The sequence below is a fragment of the Marmota marmota genome, unplaced genomic scaffold, assembly GCF_001458135.2.
Source record: "Marmota marmota marmota unplaced genomic scaffold, marMar, whole genome shotgun sequence".
NCBI classification, from domain to species: domain Eukaryota; kingdom Metazoa; phylum Chordata; class Mammalia; order Rodentia; family Sciuridae; genus Marmota; species Marmota marmota.
In genome coordinates, this window is record NW_026000294.1 from 7,576,872 (window position 1) to 7,590,102 (window position 13,231).

At 34.3% G+C, this 13,231-nt stretch overlaps 1 protein-coding gene and 1 long non-coding RNA gene across 9 annotated transcripts in view; one reads left to right on the forward strand and one right to left on the reverse strand.

Annotated features, from left to right (window-relative positions):
- The window catches only part of Mtmr8 (myotubularin related protein 8), a 128,570-nt gene that overhangs the window by 74,973 nt on the left and 40,366 nt on the right, over positions 1 to 13,231 (forward strand). For all 7 annotated transcript variants that reach the window (XM_048797239.1, XM_048797240.1, XM_048797242.1 and 4 more), the window contains one exon: positions 12,524 to 12,650. In XM_048797239.1, the coding sequence (XP_048653196.1) occupies positions 12,524 to 12,650 (127 nt within the window). The remainder of the gene's footprint in view (positions 1 to 12,523; positions 12,651 to 13,231) is intronic.
- Positions 1 to 13,231, reverse strand: part of LOC125614440 — a 123,952-nt gene that overhangs the window by 58,868 nt on the left and 51,853 nt on the right. The window lies entirely within an intron of this gene.

Sequence of the window (13,231 nt, forward strand, 5' to 3'; positions counted from 1 at the left end):
TTTTTTTTTTTTTTTTTTTTTGTAGTGGAGATTGAACCCAGGGGCACTTTTTCACTGGGCTTTATGTCAACTCTTTTTATTTTGAGACAGGGTCTCTCTAAGTTGCCAGGGTTAGCCTTGAATTTGTGAACCTCCTGCCTCAGCCTACCTAGTAGCTAAAATTACAGACATGAGCTACCACACCTAGAACCATGCTGCTTATTTCTTTAGAGGACACCAGTTCTCTTCACCAGGGTCTTACCCTTTGACTCATCTCCCACAGAAATTTGAGTTTCTACCTCTTCTCTGAGCATGTCCTGGTGGAAAGTACCCACAAGGCCCAACATGTTCCTCATGGTTTGGAGTACCTCTTAAGTAGCTACTTCCTTTGGAATCCTAGGAAGGGTAGGGATATAAACTTATCTTTAATCACTTCAAGTAATGCTTTAGCCAACTTAGCCAAAGGGTGAGGATCTCAACATGATTTAATTGAAGGACTAGAATGACAATATCTGCAATAACATAATTTGGTGTCATGCTAGCTGCTTGCAAAACCATCTCTCCCAGTTGTGCTTGGGACTAGCCTTAGCCTGACATTTCTACATTATTGACTTGTTTGCCAAGGACCCCAAATTACCAGCCTGACCACAGGGAGCTCTCCTACTATAACCTATAATGGGGCCTGGGGTAACACACTCATGATTCACAGGTATGCACAGTTCCACTTTCTGTATTCAGGCTCCCAGATTTTAAAATATCCAGTACTGACTAGTGGGGGACCCAGGTGGGTTTGCTCATGTTCCCTAAGCAACTGGGTGTCTCAAATCTTGAAAACCAGCTCCAGTAGCATGATTTCACTCACATACTGACATTACCACTTATCTAGGCTGATGAGGAATAGTGGGGAAGCCACAAAGTGTTATAGAGTACAGTGTAGCACAGAATGATGTTATGCCAAATTTAATGTAGGGGTGTTCCAAATTTAAGTAACAAATACTCAAGGCTCTCTGGAGTTTTTTTGTTGTTGTTGTTGATTGATTATTCCACTGATTTGATGGACCCTATTTGATTTCTTGCTCATCACCAAAACTCCCACCTTAATGCTAATTACAATGAGTTCAAATGATCTCAGGTCTCATCAGAGAAAAGATATGACCTCAAGATTTGCAGTAACACATTCAATTAGCTTTTTATGTGTGTGTTTAGGGCAGAGACAACACTGTGACAGGTTTATATGGATGCAGAGACCAGCACTCAGGAAAAGAGGACAAGGAAATTCCTCCAAAGAATAAGGGGCTTGTTTGTCTAGCTTCCTAGACAGCATGGTAAAGTATTTGTGGGTCAGAGAATTCTAAAGGTCAGTCACAACATGGCTTCTTTATTATCACAGAGTTTATTTCATCTATGACTAGCTGATATTTGCAAGGTATGCAAGGCAATCAGGCTCAAAATGGCTAAAGAAATGCTTATTTAGGCTATTTAATGCAAACAGAAAATTTGAGTTTGGTCTTTTGAGCTAATGGGTTCCCCGTCTATTATGAAGAAGAAAACAACATAGGGCCAATATATACTGAGGCCATCTTTGGCTCATTTTTATAATTGGACCATATAATGTATAGCCACTCTAGAAAAAAATAAATGTAAAATACAATATTTGCCAACAATTGTACTAATTGCATTCCTGGGCATATATCCCAGAAAAATGAAAGATTTTTGTTCACATAAAAACTTATATGAGAATATTCATAGTGGTTTCTTTAATTAAAGTCCAAAATTAAAAACAAACCTGTTGTCTTTCAACAGGTGAATGGGTAGTTATACAAGCTGAAGTATATCTTTACCTTCAAGTACTGCTCAAAAATAAAGAAAAGCAAACTAGATAAGTGCAACTTTGATTCTTAGTTATTGATAGACCTTTATTTTATTTTTTTTTTTTTATGTGGTGCTGAGGATCAAACCCAGTGCCTCATACATGCTAGGCAAGCACTGTACCACTGAGCCACAACCCCAGCCCAGATAAGTGCAATTTTTTGCAAAGAATATATTAAATGAAGAAAAACCCAATCTCAAAATGTTTTTTACTGGTATAGTTTCATGTGTGTGTGTGTGTGTGTGTGTGTGTGTGTGTGTTTTGAAAAGACAAATAAATGGAACATAGGTTAATGTTATTCAAGGGATAAAAACAGTAGGTTATAAAGAATAGGGAAGCAGGTGTGGCTATTGAAAGACAACAGGAATGGGCTTTATGGTGATAAATTTGTTGGTATTGTGACTATCATTGTCGATATCCTGGTTGTGGTATTGTACTATAGTTACCCATTGGGGACACTGAGTATAGGATACATGGACACACTATTTTTTTTTAAAGAGAGGGAGGGAGGGAGAGAGAGAGAGAGAGAGAGAGAGCGAGAGAGAGAGAATTTTTTAATTTTATTTTTTAGTTTTCGGTGGACACAACATCTTTATTTTTATGTGGTGCTGAAGATCGAACCCAGTGCCCTGTGCATGCCAGGTGAGCATGCTACTGCTTGAGCCACATCCCCAGCCCTAGTTTGTATTTTTCATTTAGAATCAGGGTCTCACTGAGTTGCTTAGCACCTCACTTTTGCTGAGGCTGGCTTTGAACTCCCAATCCTCCTGCCTCAGACTCCCAAGCCCCTGGGATTACAGATGTGGGCCACCAGGCCCAGAAAATTACTTTTAATTGTAGTAAAATATGCATAATATATCATCATAACCATTTTTCTAGCTCAGTGGCACTAAGTACTTTCATTTTGTTATATAACCAATGTGTACAGCTTTTTGATCTCACAAAACAAAAGCTTTATTCCCATGAAAAAAACAACTCCTTGTTTCCCTTCCCCCAAGGCCAATCATTCTACTTTTTATCTCTATAAACTTGACAAATATAGGTCTCCCATATAAGTGGAATCATACAATTTTTGTTGTTTTGTGTCTGATTTATTTCAGTTAGCATAATGTCCTCAGGAATTCATATTATAGCATCTGTCAGAATTTCCTTCCTTTTTAAAGCTGAATAACATATAATTGATTTTATATGGCACACTTTGATTATTTATCTGTCAGTGTGTATTTGAGTTGTGTCACCCTTGCCTTTTTTTTAAATTAATGCTGTTATGAACATTGATATAAAGTAATTTTTTAAATCTCATCTTTTAGTTCTTTTGATGTATCACCAAGAGTGAAATTGTTGGCTCATGTATTGAATCTATTTTTAATTTTTGGAGGAACAACCACAGTATTTTTCATAGTGGCCTCACCATTTTACAGAACAGTGCACAATGGTTCTAATTTTTCCACATCCTCACCAACATTCTTTCCCTTCTTTTCTTTCTTTCATTATAGCCATTCTAATGGGTATGAGGTGATTTTGTGGTTTTGATTTGCAACATCTTTTCATCTCTTTATTGACTATTGGAATTTATTTAGAGAAATATCTGTTCAAATCCTTTGAACATTTTTAAAAATATTTTTTAGTTGTAGTTGGACACAATACCTTTATTTTATCTTATTTTATTTTATTTTATTTATGTGGTGCTGAGGATCAAACACAGTGTCTCACATGTGCTAGGCGAGCGCTCTACCACTGAGCCACATCCCCAGCCCCTGCTTTGAACATTTTTGATTGGGTTATTTTTGGTTGTTGGATTTTATATATATTCTAGATAGATTCCTTATTAGATAAACAGGTTGCAAATATTTTCTTCCATTCTTTAGGTTGCCTTTTTACTCTCCTGATAGTGTCCCTTGATGCAGCTGTGATTTGAATATCCCCTCCAAAACTCAGTGAAATTTAATTGCCATCACAACAGTATTCAAATGTGATCAGCATGAGGATTTTTTATGCCATTATTGATAGAAAGAGTTAATTATCTCAGGAGTGGGATCCTACTCAAAATAATGCATTCTGAGTGCTTTTCTTCTCTCTGCCATGTGTGCTCACTTGTTCTTCTGCCATGTTATTCTGCAGCACATAGGCCCCTGCCAGATACTAGCATTAGACGCTGGGACTTCCCAGCCTCCAAAACTGTGAGCCAAACAAGCTTCTATTGTTTATAATGTACCCAGATTGTGTGATATTCTTTTATAGCAACAAAAAATAGAATAAGGCAGATACACAATTTTTTTTAACTTTGATACTGAACTGTTTATTTATTTATTGTTGTTGTTTCCTGTGCTTTTGATGTCATATCCATGAAATCCTTGCCATATCCAATTTTCTGAAGGATTTACATTGTTTTTATTAAGGGTCATATAGTTTTAGCTCTTATATTTAGGTACATTTGAAGCTAATTTTTATTTAGCGTGAAATTTACTATTTATGATAAGGGTTCCAACTTCATATTTTGTATGAGGATATAAAATTTTCCCAGCACAGTTTTTCAGAACTCTGTCCCTTTCTCCACTGAATTATTTGTCATTCTTATCAAATCATTTCACCATATATACAGTGATTTATTTCTGGGCTCTCATTTCTGTTCCACTATTCCAATTTTATGCCAGTACCACATTGTTTTGTTTGCTATAGCTTAGTAATAAGTTTTGAAATCAAGACATATGAAGCCTTCTACTTTGTTTTCTTTTTCAAGATTGTTTTCATTGTTTGGGGTCCCTTAGAATTTTCAGGAAATAATTTTTCCATTTCCATAAAAAGCACCATTGGAGGGGCTGGAGTTGTAGCTCAGTGATAGAGTACTTGTCTAGCACAAATGAGGCACTGGTTTGATCCTCAGCACCACATAAAATTAAATGAATAAAATAAAGGTATTGTATCCATCTACAACTAAAATAAATATTTTTTAAGAGAGAGAGAAAATTTTTTAATATTTATTTTTCAGTTTTTGGTGGATACAACATCTTTATTTTATTTTATGTGGTGCTGAGGATCGAACCCAGCGCCCCGCACATGCCAAGCAAGCGTGCTACCGCTTGAGCCACATCCCCAGCCCAATAAATATTTTTTTTAAAAAAGACACCATTGGAATTTTAATGGAGGTTACATTAATCTGTAAATCACTTTGGGTAGTACTGACAGTCTTAACTATATTGTCTTCCCATTTATTCGTGTCATCTTCAGTTTCTTTCAGTAATATCTTCTCTGTATAAGTCTTTATCCCCATGCTTAAGTTTATTTCTAAGTATTTTATTATTTTTGATGCTGTTTTAAGTGGGATTGTTTACTTAATTCCCTGTATTTAGAAATAGCGAAAGTGGGTTTCATTGCTTACTCCTGATATTAAAGGAAAAACTTTCAGTCTTTTACCATTAGGTGTGATATTTACTTGGCTTTTTCATATAATTGAGATAACTTGCTTCTGTACCAGTTTATGGGCTTTGATCATGAAAGAGTGTTGCATTTTCTCAAATGCTTTTTCTGCATCTGTTTGAGATGACTGTGTGATTTTTTTACCCTTTCTGTTGATGCAGTATATGACATTAATTTGTTTGCATATGTTGAACCATTCTTGAATTATAGTGATAAAGTCCACTAAATTGTGGTATATGATCCTCTTAACATGCTGTTGAATTCAGTTTGCTAGTATTTTCTTGATTATCTTTGCATCTATGTTCATTAGCAATACTGGCCTATAATTTTATTTTCTTGTGGTATCCCTATATGACTTCATAAGAAGGTAATGCTAGCTTTGGCAAATGAGACTTTACCTCCTTTTCATTTTTTTGGAAGAATCTGCATAGTATTGACATTAATTCAAATATTGAAGACAATTCCCCAGTGAAGCTTCTGGTCATGGCTTGTCTTTCTTGGGAAGTTTTTGATTCTTGATTCAATCTCCTTACTCAATATTAATCTGTTAAGTATTTTTCCCATTATTCATTCTTAGTAAGCTGTATGATTCTAGGAATTTAGCCATTTCTTCTAGATTATCCAATTTTTTGGCATATAATTAATTGTTCATACACGTTGGATATCCTTTATGTGACATGTTTAGGACCAATAGTGTTTCATATTTCTTTTTTTTCCATATTTTTATTGTACACTTTACTGGTTAAGCATCCCTAATCTAAAAATCCAAAAGCCAAAATGCTTGAATTATAGTATTTATCATCCTTTTTCTGTAAGTTGTATCAGTTGTAATGTCACCTTTTAAATTTATGATTTCATTTATTTGACTCTCCTATTGTTTTTTTCTTGGTCTAGCTAAAGGTTTGTCATTTTAAAAAATATTCTCAACAAATTTTTTATTCTGTTTTATTTATTTATTCTTCAATCATTAATTTTTCATTTCCCCACTAACTTTTAGCTGGTTTATTCTTTACTTAATTCCTTAAGGTATAAAATTAGGTTGTTGATCTGAGATCTTTCTCCTATTTTAATGTATGTGTTTATTACCATAAACTTTCATTTTATTACTATATTTGACCAATGTATATATTTATGGGGTACCATGTGATGTTTTGATATATGAATACAACTTACAATGAGTAAATCAAGCTAATTAACATATCTCTCACCCATCATTTTTTATAACAAGACATTTAAAATTCTCTGCAATTTAAAAATACACCTTATTATTAACTATGGTCACTGTGCTATGCAATAGATGTCAATCTGACTGAAACTTTTTACCCTTTGACTACCATCTCCCCTTCTCCCCTCTGCCAGCCTCTGGTTATCACCATTCGACTCTCTGATTCTATGTTTGATTGCTTTTGATTCTACATATCAACTAGATCATGCAATAACTTTCTTTTCTGTGCTTGGCTTATTTTACTTAGTATAAGTCCTTCAGTTCCATCCATGGTGTTACAAATGACAGAATTTCCTTCTTAATGCTGAATTGTGTTCCATCTTATGTATATACCATTCATCAATTGGTGAACACATGTATTGATTCCATTTCTTAGCTGTTGTGAATAATCCTGCAATGAACATAGGAATGCAGGTATTTCGTTGACATATCAATTTCAGTCCCTTGGCTATATATGTAAAAGTGGTATCCTGGATCATACTGTAGTTCTAAGTTCTATTTTTATTTTTATTTTTTGTGAAACTTTTATATTGTTTATCTTTTTAAAAAATATATTTCATTGGGCTGAGGATGTGGCTCAAGCGGTAGCACGCTCGCCTGGCATCCACGGGGTGCTGGGTTCGATCCTCAGCACCAAATAAAAAAATTAAGATGTTGTGTCCTTGAAAAACTAAAAAATAAATATTAAAAAATTCTCTCTCCCTTTAAAAAATATATTTCATTTATTCTAATTGGTTACATGTGATAGCAGAATGAAATTCGATTCATATTACACAAATAGAGCACAATTTTTCATGTTATATTGATAATGGCTACACTAATAAATTTACTTTTGTGACTCATTTTGCTACATCCTATACATTATGGTATGTTTTATTTTTATTTGCTTCAAGATATTTTCTAATTTCCCTTTTTATTTTTTTGACCCATTGTTTGCTTAAGAATATATTTTTAAATTTCCACATATTTCTGAATTTTCCAGTTTTCCTTTTACTGTTGATTTCTAGTTTTATTCCTTAGAGAAGATGTTTGGGATTCTCTCTGTCTTAAATTTGTTGAGATCTGTTTTGCTACCTAACATGATATATTTTTGGAGAATGGTCCATGTGCTTTTGAAAAGACTATTGTTGGGTTGAATGTTTTGTATATGGCTTTAGATCCATTTGGTCTATAATGTTCAAGAATGTTGTTTTTTGAAACAAAAAAAAAATGAGACCTAGCTCTCCTTCCTCAGTTATTATACCCATTATTGAAAATGGGGTATTTAAGTCTTCTTCTCTTATTATTTAATAGTATTCTTCTCCCTTCATGTCAGTCAGTGCTTGATTCATTTAGTTTGGTGCTCATATCTCTAAAGTTGTGTACATATATTTGTAATTGTTATGCCTTCCTAGTGGATCAACTTTTTTTCACATTATAACATCCTTTTTTGTTGCTTGTGTCAGGTTTTGTTGTTTTGCTATTCTTGTTGTTTGGGGTTCTGGGTCTCAAAACCAGGACCTCACACATGCTAGGGAAAAGGCTCTACCATTAATCTACATCCTTAACCCTGTTGTGACAGTTTTTGATGTTTATTTTGTCTCAAAAAATAAAATATAAAAAGGGCTGGGGATATGGTTCAGTGGGTAAGCAACAGTGTGTCCAATTCCTGGTACAAAAAAAAAAAAAAGTTTATTTTGTCTGAGAGAAATATACACACTCCTGGTGGTTTTTTGTTGGTTTGTTTGTTTTGGGGTTTCTTTTGGTTGTCATTTGGATGAAATATTTTTATATCTCCTTAATGTCAGTATACATAGGGAAAGATTTACTTTAATTATTTTGCTAGTTGTTTTTTTTTTTTTTTACTTTGTACTTCTTTTGTTGATCCTTTCATATCTTGCTGTCATTTTCTGTTTCAATGTTTTGCTTTTGTTACTTTATTAGTATGGTTTCATTCCTTTTATGTTTTCTTCTTTTGCAAACTTTCAGGGTTTTGTTGTTGTTGTTTTATATTGTTTTGGTTCTTTTATATGTATGCAGGACAGTATAATTCATTTTGACATAATTATAAAGCATGGAATACATCTTGTTCTAATTCAGTCCCCAATACCTTTCCTTCCCCTTCCCTCCACACTCTAGCCCACTCTGTTCCTTTTAGTGTTCTTTCTGCCACTTACCCATAGTTATTTTTTAAATTAGCTTCTTGTGGATATACATGATGGTGAGATTCACTGTGATGTATTCATATATGTACATAGGAAATTATGTCAGATTCATTTCACTGTATTTCCTTTTCCCATTCCCCCTCCCTTTACTTCATTTCCTTTTGTCTACTCCACTGAACTTCTATTCTTTTCCCATTTATTGAGGATTAGCTTCTATATATCAGAGGAAACATTTGACCTTTGGATTTGGGGGGATTAGCTTATTTCACTTAGCATGATAGGCTCCCTACATCCATCCATTTACCAACAAATGCCATAAAGTCATTCTTCTTTATGGCAGAGTAATACTCCATTGTGTATATATTCCACATTTTCTTTATCTATTCTTCTGTTAAAGGACACCTAGGTTGGCTCCAGAGCTTAGCTATTGTGAATTGTGCTTCTGTAAACAATGATATGCCTTCGTCACTATAGTATGCTGATTTTAAGTCCTTTGGATGTATACCTAGAACTGGGATAACTGGTTCAAATGATCGTCCCATTTCTAATTTTGGAGGAATCTCCATACTGCTCTCCAGAGTGGTTGCAAATTTGCAATCCCAGGAACAATTTATGAGTATACCCTTTTCCCACGTCTTCATCAACATTTGTTGTTACTTATATTCTTGATAATTGACATTCTGACTGGAATAAGATTAAAATCTCACTGTTTGGGTGTTAAGTTTTTTGAGTTCTTTGTATATCCTGGATATTTATGCCCTATCTGAAGTACAGGTGGTAAAAATTTTTCTCCCATTTTATAGGCTCTCTCTTCACATTTTTGATTGTTTCCTTTGCTGTGAATATATTTAATTTGGTACCATCCCATTTATTGATTCTTGATTTTACTTTTTGTACTTTGGGAGTCTTCTTAAGGAAGTCAGACCCTAAGCTGATACATTGGAGCATTGGGCCTACATTTTCTTCTAGCAGATGCAGGGTTTCTGGTCTAATTTCTAGTCTTTGATCCATTTTGAGTTGAGTTTTTTTTGGAGGGTTAGAGATAGGAGTTAAATTTTATTCCACTACATATGGATTTCCAGTTTTCCCAGCACCATTTGATGAAGAGACTATCTTTTCTCCAATGTGTGTTTTTGTCACCCTTGTCAAGTATACTACCGAAATGCTTCATAGATTCAGTGCAAGTCCCAATGACATTCTTCATAGAAATAGAAAAGGCAATCATGAAATTCATTTGGAAAAATAAGAAGCCCGGAATAGCCAAGACAATCCTTAGCAGAGGAAGCAAAGTAGGAGGCATTACAATATCAGACCTTAAATTATACTACAGAGGTATAGTGACAAAAACAGCATGGTATTGGCACCAAAACAGGCATGAAGACCAATAGAATAGAACAGAAAACACAGGGACAAACTCACATATATACAATTATCTCATAGGTATTTTCTTTGTGGTAACCATTGAGTTTACATAAAATATGTGTCTATTTTAAGCAAATAACAACTTCAACATTATATAGTTTTCTTCCACTCTTATATTATTGGTATCCAAATTTAAATGTAAATTGTGTCTATTAATTGTTTATACTTATTTTAATATTTATTCTTTTAATTTATACTAGAATTAAATGCAATTTACTTACCAACAGGAAGATAATATAGTATTCTATATTTGTCTAAATATTTACCTTTGCTAAGTTTTATGCCTTCTTATTCTCTTTCACTTCAACTTAAAGAAGGAAGGTCTATGGTAATAACTCCCTCAGCTTGTTATTGTTTATTATTTTTTAGTTGTAATTGGACATAATACCTTTATTTTATTTATTTTTATGTGGTGCTGAGGACTGAACCCAGCACCTCTCATATGCTAGGCAAGTGCTCTACTGCTGAGCCACAGCCCCAGCCCTCCCTCAGCTTTTATTTGTCTGTGAAAGGTACTTCCTTTCTCTCTTTTTTCCCATTTTTTAATTATTTTGTTTTGTTTTGTTTCTGGCTCTGGGGATTGAACCCAGGGGCATTCTACCACTAAGCTAAGTTGCTAAGTTGAACAGGCTGGTGTCAACCTTGCAATTCTCTTGCTTCAGCCTCCTGAGTCACTGAGATTACAGGCATATGCCACCTCACCTGTCCATTTTTCTTTCTTTCAGTTTTGGAAGAGAGTTTTGTCTCAATAGCATTCTTGGTTGACCGTTTTTATTTTTTTTCCTTTCAGCACTTTTAATATATAATCCCACTCTCTTCTCACCTGCTAAGTTTTGCTAAAAACATCTTATGGATGTTTCTCTTTCATGAGATATGTCATTTTTTTCTCTTGCTACTTTCAAAATCCCTCTTTGCTTTTGACTTTTGACAATTTGATTACCATATGTCTAGTGTGGACTTTTTTTCATTTTTAATGTTTTTATTAGTGCACTATAGTTATACATAATTTTAGGGTTCATTTTGTCATATTGACAAATGCATATAACCTAATTTGATGGATTTCTTTGGGTTCATCTTATTTGGGTTCTTTGGGCTTCTAAGATCTTTAATTTGGGAAGTTTAAGCCATTATTTCTTTGAATATATGGTCTGTCTTCTCCTAAAACTTCCATAATGCATATATTGGTTCACTTCATGATATTCCATAGGTTCCTTAACCTGTCTTCCCTCTTTATTAAAAAAAATATTTTTAGTTGCCAATGGATTTTTTATTTTATTTGTTTATTTATATATAATGCTGAGGATTGAATCCAGGGCCTAACACATGCCAGGCAAGTGCTCTACAACTGAGCCACAACCCCAGTCCCTGTCTTCCCTCTTTTTTGTTTCATTTTTTTTTCTTTTTTTTTTTCTCCTGACTGGATAATCTCAAATAGTCTGTCTTTGAGTTTGCTGATTCTTTCTTTTGCTTCTTCCATTCTGTTGTTGAACTTCTATATTGAATTGTTCATTTCAACTATTCTTCAGCTTTAAGACTTCTGCTTTTTTGAATTATTCTCTTTGTTGAAAAGCTCACTTTGTTCTTGGATTGTTCCCTAGATCCTTATGACCCTTTATATAATTATTATTTTAAATTTTCTTTTGTATAATTAATATATTTTCACTTCATTAGAGTCAGTCTCTGGAGTTTTAGCTATTTCCTTTGTTTGGATTTTTGCCTTTTTTCTTTATTTTCCTTGAATATCTTCGTATCCTCACATTAGGGGAAAAATCCCTACTTCTTCAATTTGTGTATAGACCTTCATCAGTCAGTGAGGCCAGAACTTCTGTGTACCTCTTAAATCTTTGTGGTGGTCTAAACGATTGTTTTTGTTTTAGTGGCCGGCCCCCAGATATCTAGAGTATAGTCAGTTTCATCAGTGCCCCTAGACACATTTTCATACAGATGCCATTCCTTTAGTAGCTCCTGGAGAAGTTGGAATGCTGGTTGTATAATCTATCTCTTTTCCTCCCCTCAGAGAAGCTAGGAGCCAGGATTTTAAACAATTCCCATTTTCTTGAGCTTTTAATCCCAGGGCAGGATCCTTGGTGCATACCTGCAGGGTAGTTCAAGCTGCATCTTTGTTCTCTATCATCTGTGGGATATCATATGCCAGACCCAGTCAGCTCTCTGAAACAGTTGAGAAAAAAATCCAGTCTTTCAGGTTGCTCCTAAAAAAGTTGGAGTATTAGATATGTACTCCAGTTCCTTCTTTCCTCAGATAGAAGCTGACACTTGGAGTTCTGTCTGTATCCTATAGTACTGTGCTAGGAGTGGGGATTAGTATGGCTTGTCTTTAAGGTCATCAAAATTATATTACTTTCGTATTTTCCCACCTAATATTTTCTTTACAAAATGAAAATGTTGGTAATCAGTTCCTCCAGCTAAACTAACCCACTTTTCTTTTTTTATTTTTGTCTATTCAAGGTTCTGGTGTGGGATGTATAACCGCTTTGACAAAGGCCTGCAGCCCAAACAGAGTATGCTAGAGAGCCTCCTGGAAATTAAGAAACAGAGAGCAATGCTTGAAGCAGATGTGTATGAACTAGAAAAGGTAAGGAGAATGGTCCCCAAAAAGAGATTCTCTTGCCCCTTATTAGTAGGTCTAGTCTGTTTGGAGTTGAATTGATACTTATAGAATGCTACCTGGCTGGCTTATTATACTCTCTGACTTCTAAGTGTCCTGTGTCTAAAAAGCTCAGGATATAATGCCTTTTGTTTCCATACCATGGTAATTATCTCAATGAGCTAGTTAAACAAGTAGATTGGTTTTTTATTTGTATCTGGACAGAATGATTAGGTGGAACAAGAAGGAATAACAAGAAATCAGTTTGGGGCACTTTATATATTGTATTTCCTTATATCCTTTAAAGAAACTTGTTAGGTATGGCTTCTGTTTATAGAAGAAATAGAAATTTAGAGAACTTAAGTAACTCAAATTCATATACTTATAAGTTGAAAACTAGGGTCTATCCTGCATCTTCTAACTGGCAAAGTCTTTCACCTGTCTACTACCTCATGCTCTGTCTAAAGGATATTTTCACTTTCAGGGATAGAACATTGATATATTAATACTTTACAACAGTGATTCTTTGAATCATACACCCCTTTAAAATATGAAGACAGTGGCAGATA